This window comes from Hylobates moloch, unplaced genomic scaffold, assembly GCF_009828535.3.
Source record: "Hylobates moloch isolate HMO894 unplaced genomic scaffold, HMol_V3 SCAFFOLD_19, whole genome shotgun sequence".
In the NCBI taxonomy this organism is placed as follows: Eukaryota; Metazoa; Chordata; class Mammalia; order Primates; family Hylobatidae; genus Hylobates; species Hylobates moloch.
This window is the reverse complement of record NW_026652294.1, coordinates 39,134,312-39,154,509: the sequence shown is the minus strand read 5'-3', so window position 1 is coordinate 39,154,509 and position 20,198 is coordinate 39,134,312. Positions and strand designations below refer to the sequence as shown.

General features: G+C 52.7%; 1 protein-coding gene and 7 non-coding genes across 10 annotated transcripts; 4 read left to right on the top strand and 4 right to left on the bottom strand.

Annotated features, from left to right (window-relative positions):
- The first annotated feature begins 391 nt into the window (after positions 1-391).
- On the top strand, positions 392-465 carry TRNAT-AGU (transfer RNA threonine (anticodon AGU)). Its single transcript has one exon. It is a non-coding gene; the product is annotated as a tRNA-Thr (tRNA).
- A 465-nt stretch (positions 466-930) lies between these two features.
- Positions 931-1,012, top strand: TRNAS-CGA (transfer RNA serine (anticodon CGA)). The gene has a single exon. It is a non-coding gene; the product is annotated as a tRNA-Ser (tRNA).
- Positions 1,013-13,465: 12,453 nt separating this feature from the next.
- HES7 (hes family bHLH transcription factor 7) lies at positions 13,466-18,768 on the top strand. 3 transcript variants are annotated; one of them, XM_032138443.2, is made up of 5 exons: positions 13,466-13,862; positions 14,217-14,283; positions 16,245-16,340; positions 16,941-17,028; positions 17,349-18,723. In XM_032138443.2, exons 1-5 carry the CDS (start codon positions 13,801-13,803, stop codon positions 17,798-17,800), a joined length of 765 nt encoding a protein of 254 aa, XP_031994334.1. In that variant the 5' UTR covers positions 13,466-13,800; the 3' UTR covers positions 17,801-18,723. The 3 variants fall into 3 exon arrangements, with proteins under 3 accessions (XP_031994334.1, XP_031994335.1, XP_031994333.1); XM_032138444.2 differs by lacking the exons at positions 13,466-13,862; positions 14,217-14,283 and adding an exon at positions 15,158-15,329 and having other exon boundaries at positions 17,349-18,768; XM_032138442.2 differs by lacking the exons at positions 13,466-13,862; positions 14,217-14,283 and having other exon boundaries at positions 15,648-16,340.
- On the bottom strand, positions 13,558-13,628 carry TRNAG-GCC (transfer RNA glycine (anticodon GCC)). The gene has a single exon. It is a non-coding gene; the product is annotated as a tRNA-Gly (tRNA).
- Positions 18,349-18,435, bottom strand: TRNAR-UCU (transfer RNA arginine (anticodon UCU)). The gene is given in 2 exon segments: positions 18,349-18,384; positions 18,399-18,435. It is a non-coding gene; the product is annotated as a tRNA-Arg (tRNA).
- A 195-nt stretch (positions 18,769-18,963) lies between the features above and the next one.
- TRNAL-UAG (transfer RNA leucine (anticodon UAG)) lies at positions 18,964-19,045 on the top strand. The gene has a single exon. It is a non-coding gene; the product is annotated as a tRNA-Leu (tRNA).
- Positions 19,046-19,501: 456 nt separating this feature from the next.
- Positions 19,502-19,573, bottom strand: TRNAQ-CUG (transfer RNA glutamine (anticodon CUG)). The gene has a single exon. It is a non-coding gene; the product is annotated as a tRNA-Gln (tRNA).
- Positions 19,574-20,097: 524 nt separating this feature from the next.
- Positions 20,098-20,170, bottom strand: TRNAK-UUU (transfer RNA lysine (anticodon UUU)). The gene has a single exon. It is a non-coding gene; the product is annotated as a tRNA-Lys (tRNA).
- Positions 20,171-20,198: the final 28 nt, after the last annotated feature.

Here is a 20,198-nt window from a genome sequence, read left to right as displayed (position 1 = left end):
GAGACAGGGTTTCACCATTTTTGGTCAGGCTGATCGCAAACTCCTGACCTTAGGCGATCTGCCTGCCTTGGCCTCCCAAAGTGCTGGGATTACAGGTGTGAGCCACCGCGCCCGGCCTTCCTTGGCTTCTTGGTCACCACACAGGGCCCTTCAGCAGGTCAGTCTAGGTAGCTAAGGGACACATGGAGACATGTGCTCACTTATGGTTGAGTTGGCCCCAAAGGTGTGGAAGAATGGAGGAGCAAAGCATTAACCTTTTGGCTCAGAACCTGAAAAGGAAGAGGTAGCTTAGGAAGGGATGAGTCACTGAGGAACCACTGCAGTTTGCTGATTTTCACTTACTGTCACCCATTAAGAGTTGATTTAGCTTGAGGCACACCTCCTTCATGCCGGCGCCGTGGCTTAGCTGGTTAAAGCGCCTGTCTAGTAAACAGGAGATCCTGGGTTCGAATCCCAGCGGTGCCTAAGTTAGTGGGGAGTGACATATTATTGCCGCAAGTACACTTCTCCACTTTCAAAGGGCCTGAGAAACATTTCTTCTAGAATCTTCCTAAGATTCTTCTTACATGCCAATCCGTCTTTGGGCCTCCGTTCCCCTGCACTTTTAGTATGTATTGGAAACTACAGATTCTCACTTCTCTTTCATGAAGTAGCATGAAGTAGGCATCTCAGGGTCTGTCCTCAAGGGTATGGAAGACAGGGCTCGGATTTGGACCCGTTTTGTTTCCATTCTATGCTCGGGGAGGAGAGGGAGAATAGGAAAGCTGCCGCTCCAATGGGGCCGCTGACGGCTCCTAGAGGGAAGGCATGGTCTGCGCCACCTAGCCGAGCGCACGAGCGCAGGCGTCTCGAGGCAGGGGGGGGTGGAGCCGGCTGGAGGCGGGAGTGTTGATAGGCAGCTATAGTTGCGCACGGCCGAGGCCGCACGCGGCTGTGATGGCCGAGTGGTTAAGGCGTTGGACTCGAAATCCAATGGGGTCTCCCCGCGCAGGTTCGAATCCTGCTCACAGCGTCAGTAGTTTTGGTATTAGGTATCTCGGTCTCGGGAGAAGGTAAAAGCAGTTTGTTTTCTAGTTCTTTCCTTGGAGAATCTCCCGCATTATTCTGAGACTCTCAGACTCGGCCGTCAGGGGCCAGCCCGTGAGCGCCCTCTTGCGACTCTTATACGCCTATCGACCTGCAAAAACCTTTTCACTGCCAATTTCAATTCCTAACGCCACCACACTCAGGTGGCTCCTTAGTGCTACTCAGCAATCGTTACTTTCCTCCAATTCATTCACTCTCATACTGCCCCATGCGACTGTTTCATTCCTACCCTCACCTCAAACTACGAATCCCTTCTTCATCGTCCCTCAGCTTTTTACTTCCTGATTCACTGAGAAAATAAAGCATTTCGGAGTTTCCCATCAACATTCACATCGCACCTACCTACCTACCTACCTACCTACCTAAATGAGTCAGTGACCACATACTCTTCTGTTCCCTCATTATTGTAGAAGAATGCTTCCACCTAAAGCCAATCCCTACTTTTACTAGATTTCCCATCCCCCCGGCCCACTCAAGGACACTGCTCTTTTTCCTATACCATCAAATTTTCCCTCTCAGCCGGGCGCAGTGGCTCACGCCTGTAATCTCAGCACTTTGGGAGGCTTGACGGGTGGATCACTTGAGGTCAGAAGTCCGAGACCAGTGAAACCCCCATCTCTACTAAAAATACAAATTAGCCGGGCGTGGTGGCTGACGCACGCCTGTAATCCCAGCTACTCGGGAGGCTGAGGCAGGAAAAGCTCTTGAATCCGGGAGGCGAAGGTCGCTCCATTGCACTCCAGCCTGGGCAACAATAGCAAAACTCCATCTCAAAAAAAAAAAAAAAAAAAAAAAAAATCCCTCTCTACTTGATTTTTCTCATCAGCCTACAGACACTAATTTCTCCCAATTTAGAAGCAAGACAACAAAAGCTATCTTGACCCCACACGCCCGTCCAGCTACCACTCAATTTCTCTACTCCCTTCTACAGCAAACAGAGCAAGTTATCCAATTCTATCTTCCCACTCTCCTTTGGACCCTTTCTAATCAGGTGTCCACCGCCCCCATCAAAGCTGCCCTTGTTAAGGTTGCCGAATGATCGACCATCACATTGCTAAATCTATTGACCATTACTTAGCGGCAGCTGATGCCGATACTCACTCTTCCATTAGAAACACTCTTCGCTTGCCTTCTAGGGCACTACGCCCTTCTGATATTCCTTCTACTTCATCAGCAGCTTATTCTCAGACTTCTTTGCTGTTCCTCACCTTCTGGATCTCTAAATGTTGGGCTGTTTCCAAGGCTCAATTTTCCAACCTATTCTCTATCTGTACCCACTACCTTGGTCATTTCCAGTTTCGTGGCTTTAAATATCAGGTAATACATTAATACATCCCAGATTTTCATCTCCAGCTCCAGAACTCCTCCCTGAATTACAGATGCTTATATATTATTGCCCACATATCATCTACACTTGGAAAAACCTAATACAGATCACAAACTTAAAATGTGCAAACCAAGGCCAGGTGCGGTGGCTCGTGCCTGTAATCCCAGCACTTTGGCAGGCCCAGGCGGGCGGATCACCTGAGGTCGGGAGTTCGAGACTAGCCTGACCAACATGGAGAAACCCCATCTCTACTAAAAACAGAAACTTAGCTGGGCGTGGTGGCCCATGCCTGTAATCCCAGCTACTCGGGAGGCTGAGGCAGGAAAATCGCTTGAACCCGGGAGGCGGAGGTTGCAGTGAGCCGAGATCGGGCCATTGCACTCCAGCCTAGGCAAAAAGAGTGAAACTCCGTCACACACACACACACACACACACAAGTGCAAACCAAACTCCTAGGCTGCTCCCCCAAACCTCCTTCACCTGTGGTCCTTTTGAGAGGTGACAGCGTGCTGGCAGTCCTCACAGCCCTTGCTTGCTCTCGGTGCTTCCTCTGCCTGGGCTCCCACTTCGGGGGCATTTGAGGAGCCCTTCAGCCCACCGCTGCCCTGTGGGAGCCCCTTTCTGGGCTGGCCAAGGCCAGAGCCGGCTCCCTCAGCTTGCAGGGAAGTGTGGAGGGAGAGGCGCGAGCGGAAACCCGGGCTGCACGCGGCGCTTGCCGGCCAGCTGGAGTTCCGGGTGGGCGTGGGCTTAGCGGGCCCCGCACTTGGAGCAGCCAGCCGGCCCTGTCGGCCCCGGGCAATGAGGGGCTTAGCACCCGGGCCAGCGGCTGAGGAGGGTGTGCTGGGTCCCCCAGCAATGCCAGCCCAGTGGCGCTGTGCTCGATTTCTCACCAGGCCTTAGCTGCCTTCCCGCGGGGCAGGGCTCAGGACCTGCAGCCCACCATGCCCGAGCCTCCCACCCCGTCCACGGGCTCCTGTGTGGCCCGAGCCTCCCTGACGAGCACCACCCCCTGCTCCACCCGGTCCCATCGACCACCCAATGGCTGACGAGTACAGGCGCACGGCCCCGGGACTGGCAGGCAGCTCCACCTGCAGCCCCGGTGCAGGATCCACTGAGTGAAGCCAGCTGGGCTCCTGAGTTTGGTGGGGATGTGGAGAACTGTTATGTCTAGCTCAGAGATTGTAAATCACCAATCAGCACCCTGTGTCTAGCTCAGGGTTTGTGAATGCACCAATCGACACTCTGTATCTAGCTACTCTGGTGGGGACGTGGAGAACCTTTGTGTCTAGCTCAGGGATTGTAAACGCACCAATCAGCGCCCTGTCAAAACAGACCACTCGGCTCTACCAATCAGCAGGATGTGGGTGGGGCCAGATAAGAGGAAAAAACGCAGGCTGCGGGAGCCAGCAGTGGCAAACCGGTTCGGGTCCCTTTCCACACTGTGGAAGCTTTGTTCTTTTGCTCTTTGCAGTAAATCTTGCTACTGCTCAGGCTTTGGGTCCATACTGCTTTTATGAGCTGTAACACTCATCGTGAAGGTCTGCAGCTTCACTCCTGAAGTCAGCTAGATGATGAGCCCACCTGGAGGAACAAACAACTCCAGACGCTCTGCCTTAAGAGCTGTGACACTCACCACGAAGGTCTGCAGTTTCACTCCTGAGCCAGAGAGACCATGAACCCACCAGAAGGAAGAAACTCCGAACACATCTGAACATCAGAAGGAACGAACAACTCCCGACGCGCCACCTTAAGAGCTGTAACACTCATCGCGAGGGTCCGCGGCTTCATTCTTGAAGTCAGTGAGACCAAGAACCCACCAATTCCAGACACACTTTCATCTCAGTAAATGAAAATCCCATTCCTTCAGTTATTTAGACTAAAAACCTTAGCATCGTCCCTGATTGTTCTCTTTCTCTACCCCTCTACATCAGATGAGCAATTTCTATTTAAAATATGCTAGGGCCAGGTGTGGTGGCTCACACCTGTAATCTCAGCATTTTGGATGGCCACGGCAGGAGGATCCCTTGAGTCCAGGAGGCCGGGACCAGCCTGAGCAACATACCCAGTCTCCGAAAATTTAAAAAAAAAAAAAAAAAGCTGAGCATGCTTGTTGGCCTAGCTACTTGGGAGGCTGAAGAGGGAGTATCACTTGAGCCCAGGAGGTTGAGGCTGCAGTGAGCAGTGATTATACCACTGAACTCCAGCCTGGGTGATAGAATGAGACCCTGTCTCAAACAAAAAAAGAAAAAAGTAACATTTGACTATTTGCCATTATGCCATGGTCCAAGCCACCCTCATCTTTCACCTAGATTATTGCAAAACCCCCTAAGTTATTTCCTGGCTAGTTCCATGAGTCTTTTTTTTTTTTTTTGAGACAGGGTCTTGCTCTGCCTCCAAGACTGGAGTGCAGTGGCATGATCTGGGCTCACTGCAGCCTCCTGAGTTCAAGCGATTCTCATGCCTCAGCCTCCCGAGTAGCTGGGACTATAGGCGCGCACCACCATGCCCGGCTAATTTTTGTATTTTTAGTAGAGACGGGGTTTCACCATGTTGGCCAGGATGGTCTCGATCTCTTGACCTCTTGATCCGCCCACCTTGGCCTCCCAAAGTGCTGGGATTACAGGCGTGAGCCACTGCCCCTGGCTGGCCTCTACTCTGAATATATTGGGTAGATTGATCTTTTTAAAACATAAATCAGGGACTGGGCGCAGTGGCTGACACCTGTAATCCCAGCACCTGGGAGGCCAAAACGGGTGGATGATGAGGTCAGGAACTGGGCGCAGTGGCTGACACCTGTAATCCCAGCACCTGGGAGGCCAAAGCGGGTGGATGATGAGGTCAGGAGTTTGAGACCAGCCTGGTCAATATGGTGAAACCCTATCTCTACTAAAAATACAAAAATTAGCCAGTCATGGTGGCGTGCACCTATAGTGCTAGCTACTTGGGAGGCTGAGGCAGAAGAATCGCTTGAACCTGGGAGGCGGAGGTTGCAGTGAGCCGAGATCGTGCCACCGCACTCCAGCCTGGGCGACAGAGTGAGACTCCGTCTCAAAAATAAACAAACAAACATAAATCGGATTCTGTCATTTCTCTTTCAAGTCTTCTAATGGAGCTATCAATATGAATTCATGGTTTTTATGTGTACAGATATAGAAATAAATATATACACATACACAACATATACGCATACACATATTTCCTAGCTCTGTCCACTGGGTGAGCCTAGAACAATGATATCCCATACTAAATGCCCAGATCTTGGTTACTAAATGCCATTCTCTGCTAAAATGAACCAGGACTCCTTAGAGAAGAGGCTGATTCCAGGACTGGGGCTGAGGAATTACAAGATGATTTTGGAACATTTGTTGCACCAGAATGTAAAGAAATGCTCAAAGAATATTGGGTATGTATCAAAAAAGACACAGCAGCTAGGGTCTGCAGCCAAAGGGGCTCCCACTGGCTAAATCTGGGACAATCTGAGCACTGAAATAAAGATTGTGATGGATTCTAATAAATGAATAAAATAAAAACCCAAAATTAATACTGATATAAATAAATAAAGCGCAGTGGCTCACGCCTGTGCAAATCCTGCAGTTTTGGAGGATTGATTGAGCCCAGGAGTTCTAGACTAGCCTGGGCAACGTAGTGAGATTCCCATCTCTACAAAAAATTAAACAATTAGCCAGGCCTTTCGGCGTACACCTGTAGTCCTAGCTACTTGGGAGGTTGAGGAGGATCACTTGAGCCCAACAGTTCAAGGCTGCAGTGAGCTATGATGGCACCACTGCACTCCAGCCTAGGCAACAGAGTGAGTCCCTATCTCAAAAAATGAATGAATAAATAAATAAATAAAAATTCTTTGTACTGTTCTTGCAAAATTTCTGAAAGTCTGAAAATGCCAGACATATTGTCACCTCAGGTCTTTTGTGCTAGCAGTTCACCCTGCCTGAAATGTTCTTCCCCAGTTATCCCATAACCTGCCCAGTCATCACTTAAATTCCGCCTTCTCAATGAATCCTTCGCTGATCGTCCCTGATGACATCTAAAATTACAATTCTCACTCTCCACTCCCCTTCTCTGATTGATTTTTTCTTTTCTTTTTTTTTTTTTTGAGATTAAGTCTAGCTGTGTCGCTCAGGCTGGAGTGCAGTGGCTGGATCTTGGCTCACTGCAACCTCCGCCTCCCGGGTTCCAGTGATTCTCCTCCCAAGTAGCTGGGACTACAGGCATGCACCACCACGCCCGGCTACTTTTTGTATTTTTAGTAGAGATGGGGTTTCACTATGTTGGCCAGGCTGGTCTCGAACTCCTGCCCTCAGGTGATCCGCCTGCCTCGGCCTCCCAAAGTGCTGGGATTACAGGCGTGAGCCACTGCGCCCCACCCAAGCTTAATTTATTTCTATAGCACCATCTAACAAATGATATGCTTTGTATAATGTACATTGACTGTTTCCCCTAAAAGAATGTATGACTCATAAGGGCAGTGATCATTGTCTGTTTCTTTTGGGGCTATATCCCCAGGGCCTAGGACAGATGGAGGCCCACAGTATGCACCCTATAAATATGTGCTGAAGAATAAAGGAGGTTCAGGGATCCAGACCTTTTGTGTTTGTGGGGCTTTAAGTTCCTTAAGTGGTTTCACTGGCCTGTTTTCTCTGCCTGGGTCTGTGCTGCCCCTTCTCTTTTCTTTGATTTTGCCACCCAAGGCAAGCTGAGCGGGGCAAGACCTTAAGTTTGCCTTGTGGGCCTGGAGAGCGTCTATCCTGGTCTTTCCTTGGCCCAGGGTCCTGGTCCTCTTACTTCCCAACCCCCAACCCCCCAGGACCCAACCCTCCAGGAACTCCCTCTACCCAGGGCCCAGGGGCTCCCAGGAAACCAGCCTTCCTTTTGAAGAACTGAAGAGGGAGGAGCTAAGTCTTGGAAACCAGGACTGGGGAGCCTTCACAATGGGGGAGGGGAGGCTGGGACGCTGTACTGGCTATTCCGTTCCTTCCCCACCCCCTGCGTTCCTTAAGCCCAGCGCGTGTGTGACACGAGCTCCACCCCCCCCCAAGCCCCAGTGTGGCCCACTGTTGAAAGGGCAGCCAGGAAGAGGCTGGAGGCTCAGACGTCCACACACACGCCATTAGGCCACGGTATAAATGGACACAGCCACAAACTGTGTCAGGCCCACGCTGACACAGAGGAGTGCAACCACACGGAGACCCCCGCTGACACTCTGTGACACAGACACGCTGGGGATAGGAGTGGGAGAACATCTTCATAGGCCACATCTGCACTGGACCAACGAGCTCCAGAAAATTACCCAGCCCTAGGTCCGGGAGTCTGAAGCTTAAATAATTTAGAAGGAGGAGGTGGGGAGGGAAACAACTGTTTAAGTGTTTAAGGAAAAATATGGCCAGGTGTTGTGGCACAGGCCTAGAATCCCAGCGCTTTGGGAAGCCAAGGCCAGAGGATCGCTTGAGGCCAGGAGTTTGAGACCACTCTGGGCAACATATTGAGACCCTCATCTGAAAAAAGAAAAAAAAAAAGGGACAATGTACAAAATTAGGTACAAAAAGTAATATTTAGAGTGAAATGAGAGATTGCAACAACTTACAAATTTTAAAAGGTGACAAATGGCCGGGCGCGGTGGCTCATGCCTGTAATCCCAGCACTTTGGGAGGCTGAGGCGGGCGGACCGTGAGGTCAGGAGTTCGAGACCAGCCTGACCAAGATGGTGAAACTCCATCTCTACTACAAATACAAAATTAGCTGGGTGTGGTGGCGGACGCCTGTAATCCCAGCTACTCAGGAGGCTGAGGCAGAAGAATTGCTTGAACCCAGGAGGCGGAGCTTGCAGTGAACCAAGATAGCGCATTGCTCTCCAGCCTGGGCGACAGAGCAAGACTCCGTCTCAAAAATAAATAAATAAAAATAAAATAAAAGGCAACAAGTGCCACACTGTCCAGAAAAATAACTTAACAGTTTTAATTTTTTTCTTCGAGCCAAGGTCTCACTCCTGTTGCCCAGGCTGGAGTGCAGTGGCACAATTACAGCTCACTGCAGCCTCGACTTCCCCAGCTCGGGTGATTCTCTCACATCAGCCTTCCAAGTAGCTGAAACAGGAGCAGGCCACCATACCTGGCTATTTTTTTTTTTTGTATTTTTAGCAGAGATGGGTTTCACCATGTTGCCCAGGCTGGTCTCAAACTCCTGGACTCAAGCAATCCACCTGCCTTGACCTCCCAAAGTGATGGGATTCAGAGGTGAGCCACTGTGCCAAGCCAGCTATTTGTAGTAGTTACTGCCCACACACCTCTATAACACTTTCCATAGACTAGCTGCTAACTCTGCATTTCAAATCTTGTTTCTCCTCTACCACCCATGACTGATAATGTCAAGAGCCATCAGACATTCATATCACATGTGTCCTCTGGCCCTGCACACTTCCACCATGAAGACTAGTGACTGGGCAAAGGAAATAGAAGTATCCCTGGAAGCCATTCCTACCCTAGATGAGAAGGCTAACTTAACTCTCTATTGGCTGAGAACCGTGGCTCATGCCTGTAATCCTAGCACTTTAGGAGGCCAAGATGGGAGGATCACTTGAGAACAGTCTGGGCAACATAGTGAGACTCCAGTCTCTACAAAAAATAAAAATTAAAACAAAAATATCTGGGTGTGGAGGTGCATACCTGTTGTTCCAGCTACTCCAGAGGCTGATGTGGGGGGATTCCTTGAGCCCTGGAGGTTGAGGCTGCAGTCTCACCACTGCACTTCAGCCTGGGGGACAGACAGATCAAGACACCCTGTCTCAAAAACAAAGCAAAACAAACAAACAAAAACACCAAAACCCCAAAACAAAAAAAAAACTATATATGGAAGTGACTACAAATCATCTAAATGTATCCCACAAATCCAACTCACCTCCACAACTAGATCCCCCAAAATGCTCACAGCCAGCCACTCTAACACTGGGGATGAGTGGTGATGTGATGGACGGGCAGCAGGAGCAGCCAGAGTAGAGACTGGCCTTTATCAGTTGCAGTTAAATGCCGAAGCTATGCACAATTTTTTTTTGAGACAGAGTCTTGCTCTGTTGCCCAGGCTGGAGTGCAGTGGCATGATCTCAGATCACCGCAACCTGCGCTTCCCAGGTTCAAGCAATTCTCTTGCCTCAGCCTCCCGAGAAGCTGGGATTACAGGCATCACCACCATGCCCGGCTAATGTTATTTTTTTTTTGAAATCTGCCCACCTCGGCCTCCCAAAGTGCTGGGATTACAGGTGTGAGCCACTGCGCCCGGCCTCACTTATTATTTTTAATTGACAAATAATTATATATATTTATGGGGTAAAATGTGATGTTTCCATATAAGAATACATTGTAGAATGATTAAATCAAGCTAATTAACACATCCATCACCTCATCTACTTATTTTTTCGTGGTGAGAACATTTAAAGTAGACTTTTAATAATTTCATAATATACAATACGTTATTACTAACCATGCTGTACAATAGATAACAAAATCTCCTTCTTCATACATCCTCTCTTCTGGATTTCCAGAACACCCCACCCCCCCCGGTTTTCCTGTTGCCTCTCTGACCACTCTAGTCTCTGTTGCCAATTCTTCCTCCTCAACAAATCTCTAAGTGTTGGGGTGCCCCAGAGGTCCATGTTCAGCCTTTTCTTTTCTTCTTCTTTTTTCTCTTTCTTTCCTTCCTTCCTTCCTTTCTTTCTTTCTTGTTTGAGACAGATTCTCATGCTCAGGCTGGAGTGCAGTGGCCTAATCTTGGCTCACTGTAACCTCGGCCTCCCGGGCTCAAACGATTCTCCTGCCTCAGCCTCCTGGGTAGCTGGGACTACAGGCGTGCGTCACTACGCCCGGCTAATTTTTCTATTTTTTGTGGAGACGGGGTTTTGTCATGTTGGAGAGGCTGGCCTCGAACTCCTGACCTTAGGTGATCCACCCGCCTCAGCCTCCCAAAGTGCTAAGATTACAGGCATGAGCCACCACACCCGGCCCATGTTCAGCCTTTTCCCGCCACACTTTCTCTCTAGGTGCTCCAGTCTTATAGCATTAAAAGACATCTACCTCCCAATCACTCCAGCATATTTACCCTCCAGCTCTGATCCCCAAACTTGTATATCCCTAACCTATGTGCGACCTCCACTCAGATGTCTTTTTTTTGAGACGGAGTCTTCCTCTGTCGCCCAGGCTGGAGTGCAATGGCGCAGTCTAGGCTCACTGCAACCTCTGCCTCCCGGGTTCAAGAGATTCTCCTGCCTCAGCCTCAGGAGTAGCTGAGACCACAGGCGCATGCCACCATACCTGGCTAGTTTTTGTATTTTTAGTAGAGACGGGGTTTCACCATGTTGGCCAGGTTGATCTCAAACCCCTGACCTCGTGATCCACCCGCCTCGGCCTCCCAAAGTGCTGGGATTACAGACGTGAGCCACCATGCCTGGCCAGGATGTCTTAACTAATATGCCTAAAATATAATTCTTGATTTCTCTTCCTAAACCTCTCCCCGACCCCACAGGTTTTCCTATCTCAGTTGAAAGCCACCACCACCATCTACCCAGTTACAGTCATGCGCTGCATAACAATGTTTTGGTCAATGATGGACTGCATATATATATATATGATTATAATGGGGATTGACGGACGCAATGGCTCACGCCTGTAATCCCAGCACTTTGGGAGGCTGAGGCGGGCAGATCACTTGAGGTCAGGAGTTCGATACCAGCCTGGCCACCATGGTGAAACCCTGTTTCTACTAAAAATACAAAAATTAGCCAGGCGTGGTGGCTAACGCCTGTAATCCCAGCTATTCGGGAGGTTGAGGCAGGAGAATCGCTTGAACCCGGGAGGCAGAGGTTGCAGTGAGCCGAGATCCCACCATTGCACTCCATCCTGGGCAAGATTATAATGGGGCTATAATTTCCCATGTTGGCAGGCTGGTCTCAAACTCCTGACCTCAGGTGATCCACCTGCCTCGGCCTCCCAAAGTGCAGGGATTACAGGCGTGAGCCACCGCGCCTGGCCCCAAAGTGATCTTTTAAAACATAAGTCAGAGAATATAACTTTCCTGATGAAAATCCTCCACTGGCTTCCAATTGCCGTTATAATCCAAACTCCTTCAATACTCTCCAAGATCCTGCGGGATGGGCTACGCCTGACTCTCCAATCTGATCTCTGCCACTCTGCAAATTCTCCATCCCGGGTTCGCTGGACCTTTCTCCAGCTCCCACCAGCAAATAGCTCTCCTGCCTCAGAGCCCGTACTTGCAGTTACTTTTGCCTGGACTCAAGGCTGCTGACCACGCTGGCATCAAATATTACCTCTTCATAGAGGCTGTCTCTGACCACCCAGAGTAAAGCAGCCCTTCACTTTCAAGTCATCGCCATGACCTTTTTGTTGTTGTTGTTGTTTTCTTCCCACAGCCTTATAACCATCTGAAGCTATCTTATGTTATTTTTTGCTTTCGTAGTTATTGTCTGTCTTTCCCACTGTAATATAAGCTTCAGGAAGTCCCAGACACAATGTACTCCTTATAGTACTCGGCACACAGGAGGCATCCCATAAATATGGGCTGACCGAATAAATCCAGCAGCTGCGCACACAGGCATATAGATAGATGCACGTTTTTTTTTGTTGTTGTTGTTTTGTTTTTTAACAGTTTCCTTCTGGAGGCCACGGTTAGCGCTAAGAAGAGAGCATTGGCAGTCACAGATACAATCCGAGCACGAGACAGAGACCCAGACCCCGGCGCAAATAAAATAGGCTGAAAGAAACGGGAGAGACAGCTCCAGGGTGAGTTCCAGAGAGAGAGAGACCCAGATAGACTAAGGCCGAGACCGAGATTCACGCAGCGAACCTGAGCTCCGAGCCCGCAGGCCCCGGCAGCGATCGCGGACAGAGCCAGGAGGTGGAAAGCGGAGGGAGGCGGAGCGCGCCGGAAGGGAGCGGACCGCGGGGCGCCCCGCTGCCCCGCCCAGCCTCCCCGCCCCGCCCCGCTCACAAGTGGTCGCCGCAGGTGGCTGTGCGCCCGCCCGCCCGCCCTCGGGCCCGACGCGTGCGGGATCAAAGCGGCCGGGAAGGGGCGGGGAGGGTAGGTGGCAGGAACCTGGAGGTGTTAGCGAGCTTCCCAGGGGATGGCAGGAGCGTGGGAGCGCAGAGTCCTGGGAGCCGACAGAGACTCGGAGAGACGACGAGATACCAGAGACCCGAGAGAGCCAGAGCCGGAGATGCAGACGCCAAGACGCGGAGAGACGCGGAATCAGATGCGGAGGGACGAGACCACCGACACCCAGAGAGACCCAGGGCAGAAGTCGCTGAAGATCTGGAAAAAACGTGAGAGATACAGAGATGGAGAAGCTAAGAGGCACTCAGAGACCCGGAAAGGAGGCGAGACAAAAAAAAGGCATAGACCCATAGGCTTAAGAAAAGGAAGCGTGCTTCAGAGAGAACGGAAAATAACAGAGGAAGAGAGGTGGAAAGAACAAGGGATTTAGAGTGGGGGGCGGGGAGACCTGGCCCCTCCCCCGCGGGGTGCCGAGAGGACCCCCGGGGCAGGGATCCGAGCACGGTGTCGTTTCTCAGGGTCACGCCTGCGGAGGTGCGGGCCGGGGGCGGAGGGAGGGGGGTGTGGAGGCTGCAGGGCCCCCAGGCTGGGAGGAGGGGAGTGTGAGGGCGTGCGGAATCGGAGTTTAGGCCTGGGGCTGCAAACTCTGCTATAGTCAAAAGGCTAAGATTAATATTTGGGGCCGGGCGCGGTGGCTCACGCTTGTAATCCCAGCACTTTGGGAGGCCGAGGCGGGTGGATCACGAGGTCAGGAGATCGAGACCACGGTGAAACCCCGTCTCTACTAAAAATACAAAAAAAAAAATTAGCCGGGCGCGGTGGCGGGCGCCTGTAGTCCCAGCTACTCGGAGAGGCTGAGGCAGGAGAATGGCGTGAACCCAGGAGGCGGAGCTTGCAGTGAGCCGAGATTGCGCCACTGCACTCCAGCCTGGGCGACACAGCGAGACTCCATCTCAAAAAAAAAAAAAAAAAAGATTAATATCTGGTAGAAATATTTAAGTGAAGATGTTTCTTAGAAATGCTACCAAATATATTATCCTCTTTTTGGAGGGAAGAAAAGAAAACCATACTTGTGCATTGGCCGGGAATCGAACCCGGGCCTCCCGCGTGGCAGGCGAGAATTCTACCACTGAACCACCAATGCGCGGTTTACCAGTTTTACCGGGATCCTATCTGAGATTGTAAGAGGTTGCGGCGGACTGGGACAGGCAACGGCGTAGGCCAGGGAAGTGGTCCCGAATGGTTGACGTGGGTGGAGCGCCAAGTCATCCTTCCTCTCGTCCGGATCCGGCCACCGGGCCATAAAGCCGCCCCATATGGCCAGGGGCGGCCCCACACCCGGGTGCGAACAGCCGGGGGCCCCCAGCCTCGCGTGCAGGTGAGAAAAATTCAGCCCGAGCCCAGGTTCCCAAGGAGGGGGGCGGCGAGGGCTGTTGGGGACACACATTTGCGTTTCCATTTGGCTGAAGGACGGAGAGGTGGGATGTGCTGGGGGCCCTGATCCCAAATGGGAGCCCCCTCCTCAAGGTCTGTGCCTCTCCCGGCTCGGGCTATGGCAAGAAAGGCTCCGTGACAAAGCCAAGGTGCGGAGGGCCGTTGGGAGGGCTTGAAGGAAACCCCACTGGTCTCTGACTTCACAGCTTTCTTCCGTCTCGGTCTGCAACCCTGTCTTTCTGTGTTTTTATGCCTGGCAACCTGGCTGTCCCGTTCAGTTTCTGATTTATCTTCCCAGGCACTTTGTCCTGAAGCCCCCGAGTGGTCAGGCATCGTTCTGCGGAGGGTCATGCTCTTGGTTTGAGGTGGGTGTTGATCCCTTTTTTGTATCCCTTGCTTTCCCCTTGGTAAAACTGCCTGCTCCCTGCTACCCTACAGTCACCAGCGGCCTCCAGAAGCAAGCAATGCGGGCACACTTCCGTGAGGTGTCCTATCAGCCACACTCCTGAATCTCCTATGACTAGTTTTGAATCAAATACTTGTACTGTAAGTGGAAAGACCTCTCCACTCCTACCTATGTTTCAAAGACTTGCTCCCTCTGCCTTGAAGTTCCTCCTCAGTCCAGCCATCCTCAAGGAGACCTTTTCCCGGAGCACCTACTTCACTGGGCTTCTGTAATAGCTACTTGGTGTCACATGGTCTTTTCCATTAGATCCTGCAGGGATAAGCTGGGTCTCTCCTGCGTATCTCACTATGACTCGCCCGAGCCTAGACCAGTGCCCTGTCCGCATAGTGGGCGCGGAGATGTTCGGGGACTTGAATGTAACTGGCTTAGATAGAAGAGAGCGCCTCTCCAACCTCCCGGCAGAGCTTCGGTTGAGTCGGACAGATTCACCCAGCACAGTCGGGTTGCTCCCTGTCTCGACTAGGAAGCGAACTTCGGAGATGATGTATAAAATTCAGCCTGGGGGCTGAGAGGTGCTAACTTCTATTTCAGGGTTAGTGAGGGTACAGTAAGCCTCCAAGAAAGCTGCAATTCTGGAGGAACTCTGAATTTCATCCCCAAGCGAGCTCTGCCCCTAATAGCCTCCTCCCTTCAGCTGGGTCCCGCCTCCTTATACAGCCTTATGGTCCGTAAACCAGCTAGTGTCCCCATTCACCCCTCACTTCCCACACTCCCAGGCCAGTTTCTCTCCTCCCCTCCCCCCTTCACTCCTCCTCTTTCCGGGAGCCTCGTGCCGGGTCCCAGAGGGGCAGAATCCGGGTGCCGAAGGGGGCGGGGTCGGGTCCTATCCCTCCTACCCTGGGGCCGCGGAATATAAGGTTCCAGGCGAGCAGGGACCCGGTCCACACGGGGTCCGGAGGAGCAATGGTCACCCGGGATCGAGCTGAGAATAGGGACGGCCCCAAGGTGAGAGGTGGGAGGGGAGGGAGCAGAGGTCCCTGGTTTGGCCAGGGGACTGGGCCCCTGACGCCGTCGGTCTGGAGAGAGGCTGGGGACGCAGGGGTGGAGGGGAGCGGTGCTCCAGAACTCCAGGAGCCAGGAGCTGGAGAGGAAGCTGCAAAACATGAAGAAGGGGACAGGGGTCAGAGCCAGACCTGAGTGGGCGGCGGAAACATAGGACTAGGGGCCTCGGTAATGGGTGTCGGCACCTTGTGGCCTGGGGAGGGGGCCGGTGTTGGAGTAAAATAAGCAAGTAGAGGGCAGAGCCAAGGGAGGAGGGTGGGAACGAAAAGAGAAGAGGATAGGCACTTGCTCCACTCTGGCTGTGAGCCGGGCGGGGCTGGCCCAAGGCGGTCTTGTAGAGAAGGTCCCGGGGCGCGTTGGTTCCAGAGGTCCCAGACTGGTGGAAGATTTTAGGAGAACCGTGGAGAAGGTGAAGGCCTGGAGGGTTTTGAGGGAGAGGAGGCGGCGCGGTGGCGCTAGGTATCTCCCTTTCTATACTCAGGGCCGCCAGCTCTGAGCCCGGCACCGTGCGGCGCACGTGCCTGCGCGCAGAGTCCCCAAAGTTCTCCACTGAGACAAAGAGAAACTGCACGAGACGGAGACGTAGAGAGAAAAGAGGAGGAGAGACACAGAGAGGGGAGGAGGGAGGACGAGACTGAGAGAGGAGAATGCGAAGATCCGGGGAGGCGAGCTACAGAAACTGATCTAGGGGCATTGGGAGGGGGAGCGGAGAGGGATCGAATGGGGCCGGCCCTAGGCAATCTGGGGTCTTGGGGCCGGGGTGGAAGCCGGGCTCTCCCAGCGGCGGGATCCGATGCCGGCGCGGCCGCACTGAGTCTCGGTCCGGTCGGCCCGCTCTCCTTTTCCCGCTGGTCGCAGATGCTGAAGCCGCTTGTGGAGAAGCGGCGCCGGGACCGCATCAACCGCAGCCTGGAAGAGCTGAGGCTGCTGCTGCTGGAGCGGACCCGGGACCAGGTCAGTCCCTCCGCTGGCTCCGGGTCCCCAAGCTTCCCGTTTCCGCGTCCCAGGGCTTCCCACTGGGGTGGGGACACAAGCTTGGTTGGCATCCCTGGCCCCAAGGCATCCTCACCCGAGTCCCGCCTTTGGAATTCCATCCCAGACCCCCACTCGCTCTCAGAACTCGATCTTCTTCGTCACCCCTCGGGTCTGTAAGTTTCACGCCTGGTTCTGTAAATTTCGCTCCCGGGGTCGGTCAGTTTCACCCTTTGGGTCTCTAAGTGTCCGCTTCCCCCTCCCCCACAGCCAGCTTCCGATCAGCCAGCTTCTGTTCTGTCGGGTGGTTAATTTCATTCCCTGGGTTGCGGTTTCAAATCTCCTCCTCACGCGTTGGGCATTGGTTCCAACCCCTCGGACTGGACAGTTTCGTCTCAGGGTGGGCCAGGACTTTCCTTGGTCATCTCCACTCCGCATTTGGTCGCGCGTTCTGTGGGCAGTGCGCAAATGCGATCGGGGGCACTCCCAGCTCCCGCATCCGCCCCTCCCTTTTTCCCCCTGCCACTTTCCCCCTTTCTCCCCACCCCTTTCTGTCTCTGCGCCCTCCCCTTCCGTCTGTAGAACCTCCGGAACCCGAAGCTGGAGAAAGCGGAGATACTGGAGTTCGCCGTGGGCTACTTGAGGGAGCGAAGCCGGGTGGAGCCCCCGGGTACAGCGCGGGGGTGGGGCAGCGGAGGGAGGGAGGGGGGACGCCAGGAGGCTCCGGCCGGGGCAGAGCGGGCGGACCCTGCGGTGGATGGTGGGCTTGGGGAGTGGCCGGTTCTGCTCCGAGGCGAGGTTAATAACACCCGCGCGTGTCTGTCTCTGTGTCTCCCTCATTTTCTCCCTCTCTCCGTCCATCTGGCTTCCTGTCTCTGTGCGCCTGTCCGGCCTTGGTATCTCTGCGCCCCGCCCCTTCCCTCACCCCTGCTGGGCCCCTGCCCTGCCCACCTGTGCTCCCGCCGGCCGCACCCGCCGCCGCGGCTCCAGGGGTTCCCCGGTCCCCAGTCCAGGACGCCGAGGCGCTCGCCAGCTGCTACTTGTCCGGTTTCCGCGAGTGCCTGCTTCGCTTGGCGGCCTTCGCGCACGACGCCAGCCCGGCCGCCCGCGCCCAGCTCTTCTCCGCGCTGCACGGCTACCTGCGCCCCAAACCGCCCCGGCCCAAGCCGGTAGATCCGAGGCCTCCAGCGCCGCGCCCATCCCTGGACCCCGCCGCACCGGCCCTTGGCCCCGCGCTGCACCAGCGCCCCCCAGTGCACCAGGGCCCCCCTAGCCCGCGCTGTGCATGGTCCCCATCCCTCTGCTCCCCGCGCGCCGGGGATTCTGGCGCGCCGGCGCCCCTCACCGGACTGCTGCCGCCGCCACCGCCGCCTCACAGACAGGACGGGGCGCCCAAGGCCCCGCCGCCCCCGCCGCCCGCTTTCTGGAGACCTTGGCCCTGAGCCTTGGGGGGTGGTGGGGGCGGGGTCTAGAGGTGGGGTAGAGACTCCAGCCCGAGGGCAGCAGAGGGACCCGGGCGAGCAGGCGTTGGGGAGGGCGGCGGGGCGCGCGGGCTCAGCGCGCGGGTGAGATGTGGTCTATATTAGAGTATCTATATAAATATATATTTCCCTGGTTCCTGTCCCTTTTCCCTGCCCCAACTTCTGCCTTGCATCTAGGATTGTATTCTCTCTGCCCCTCAGCCCAGTCCCAGTCCCTTCCCGAGTCCCTAGTGCATGGAATAAAGTGGTTATTAAATCCCCGTGTGTCCCCGAGCCAGGGGCCTGCCTTTATCTCGACGTCCACGCCCACTTTCCCTTCCCTTCTGTCTCCTACCCTCAGTCCTGCTCTCCATGGCCCAAGCCCCGGGGCAGACAGGTAAGTAAAGAAGAGAGCAGAGCGGGAACTGAGATCGAAATTGAAACCAGGTGGAAAGAGAGAGATAGGGTAGGGGGAGAAGGGATGGGGGCCTTAAGAAAAAAAGGATAAAAAGGAAAAATTGAAATAAAATCGACTCTGGTGGGATTCGAACCCACAACCTTTGAATTGCTCTTTCGTCGCTAGAAGTCCAATGCGCTATCCATTGCGCCACAGAGCCACATGGCAGACGGCGGCGTCTTGTAGCTTACGGGTACTAGAGTGGGAACGGGGCAGGGTTGGGGAATGGGGCTAAGGGACTTGGGCGGGACATGCCAGGAGCGCGCGGTTTGGATCTCAGAGGCCAAGCCAGGTGGAGGTAGCGGGCGCAAAGCATGTTAGCCAGGTGAGAGAGAGGGCGCACATAGGTCGAAAAAACAGGGAGGGAGAGCAACCGAAAATGGGTGAGCGAGCGAGTGCAGAGCTCCGGCTGCCCGCTTGGGGGGTGTTTCCGCCTCAGGCGCTCCCCACTCCCAGATATAGTCCCACCCAAATAAACTAGTTTTGTTGTAAATTTCTGCGTGTTTTTGTCTCTTCTCGTTTATCTGTTCTGCCATCTGCTGCTATGCGGTCCAGAGTCTCGATGGTTCTTCATTTCCAGTCTAAAAGGTGTGGAAAAGGAGATGGATCAATTTGGCACTTTAAGCTTTGCCCCATTCCTTACTTCTAGTCTCTTAGGAGGACAACGGGCACGTTAGGTTTCCACGCAGGTAGCGTGGCCGAGCGGTCTAAGGCGCTGGATTTAGGCTCCAGTCTCTTCGGAGGCGTGGGTTCGAATCCCACCGCTGCCAGGCCGGAGTTTTTCTCGTGGATTAAGCACCTGATACAATTCCGTTAGGCTACGCCTATTTACATGCAGACAGTAATTTTACGAATTCCCCTAGTGATGGTTTACACCATCACCTTCCGTGTTTGGTCTTCCAGACAGATCATAGGCCTGCATCCATCCCTCAAGCCAAGACCTGATGGTAACTGCTGAAGCAAAATTTCGTTTCTTCGTAACATCTCTACTTTAACATGTTTTCAAATGTTAGCTCAACTTCCGACATATTTAAATAATTTATTGTATGTTCTCTTAACACTGTGTTATAGGACTCAATTACCTGGTAGGAAAAGCACAGATAATTGGTAGTGTCCTAGTTTACGTTTTTTTTTTTTTTTTTGTCGGATTATCTTGGGTCATAGGAGTATCCCCTCTGTGAAAATCAATTAATAGTATTTAACATCCTGATATTAAAAAACATTGAAGGTTCCACCGAGATTTGAACTCGGATCGCTGGATTCAGAGTCCAGAGTGCTAACCATTACACCATGGAACCTCCTTCTTTTCTTGTGTTAAGATTATGTACATTACTGGACATTCTATTTTGCGTGTCTTCCACACCCGTCACTTAAAACGAAAACAAAACAAAATCTGCTGTTGGATATGGTAGACACCGTTATCGAGCACTTGAAATATATGAATTCAGATGTATTGCCAGCTTCTAAATACACACCTTCTTTTGAAGGCTTTGTACAAACAAAAAGACTTAAAATTTCATTAATATTTTTAAAATGTTAATTATATGTTAAAATAAGATTTGGGTATATTAGGGTAAGTAAAATAGATCCGTCAAATTAATTGCGCTTGCTTCTTTTTATTCTTTGTAATGTGGCTACCAGAAAATTTAAATTCGATAATACGGCTCGCGTATGTACTGTTTTTAAAGTATGTTTATTATCCTCCACCGTCATTTGCGATATTTTGTGGAAACCAAGTTTCTGTCCCACTTAGCTTTAAAGGCTAGTGAGTATTTTTGTTACCATTTTATGCGAAGTGCGGTACCGAAAGCAAAAAGCAAGCCGCCCGAACAGGGACTTGAACCCTGGACCCTCAGATTAAAAGTCTGATGCTCTACCGACTGAGCTATCCGGGCTCTTCTGTCGTTTTTCACTCTTTGCTTA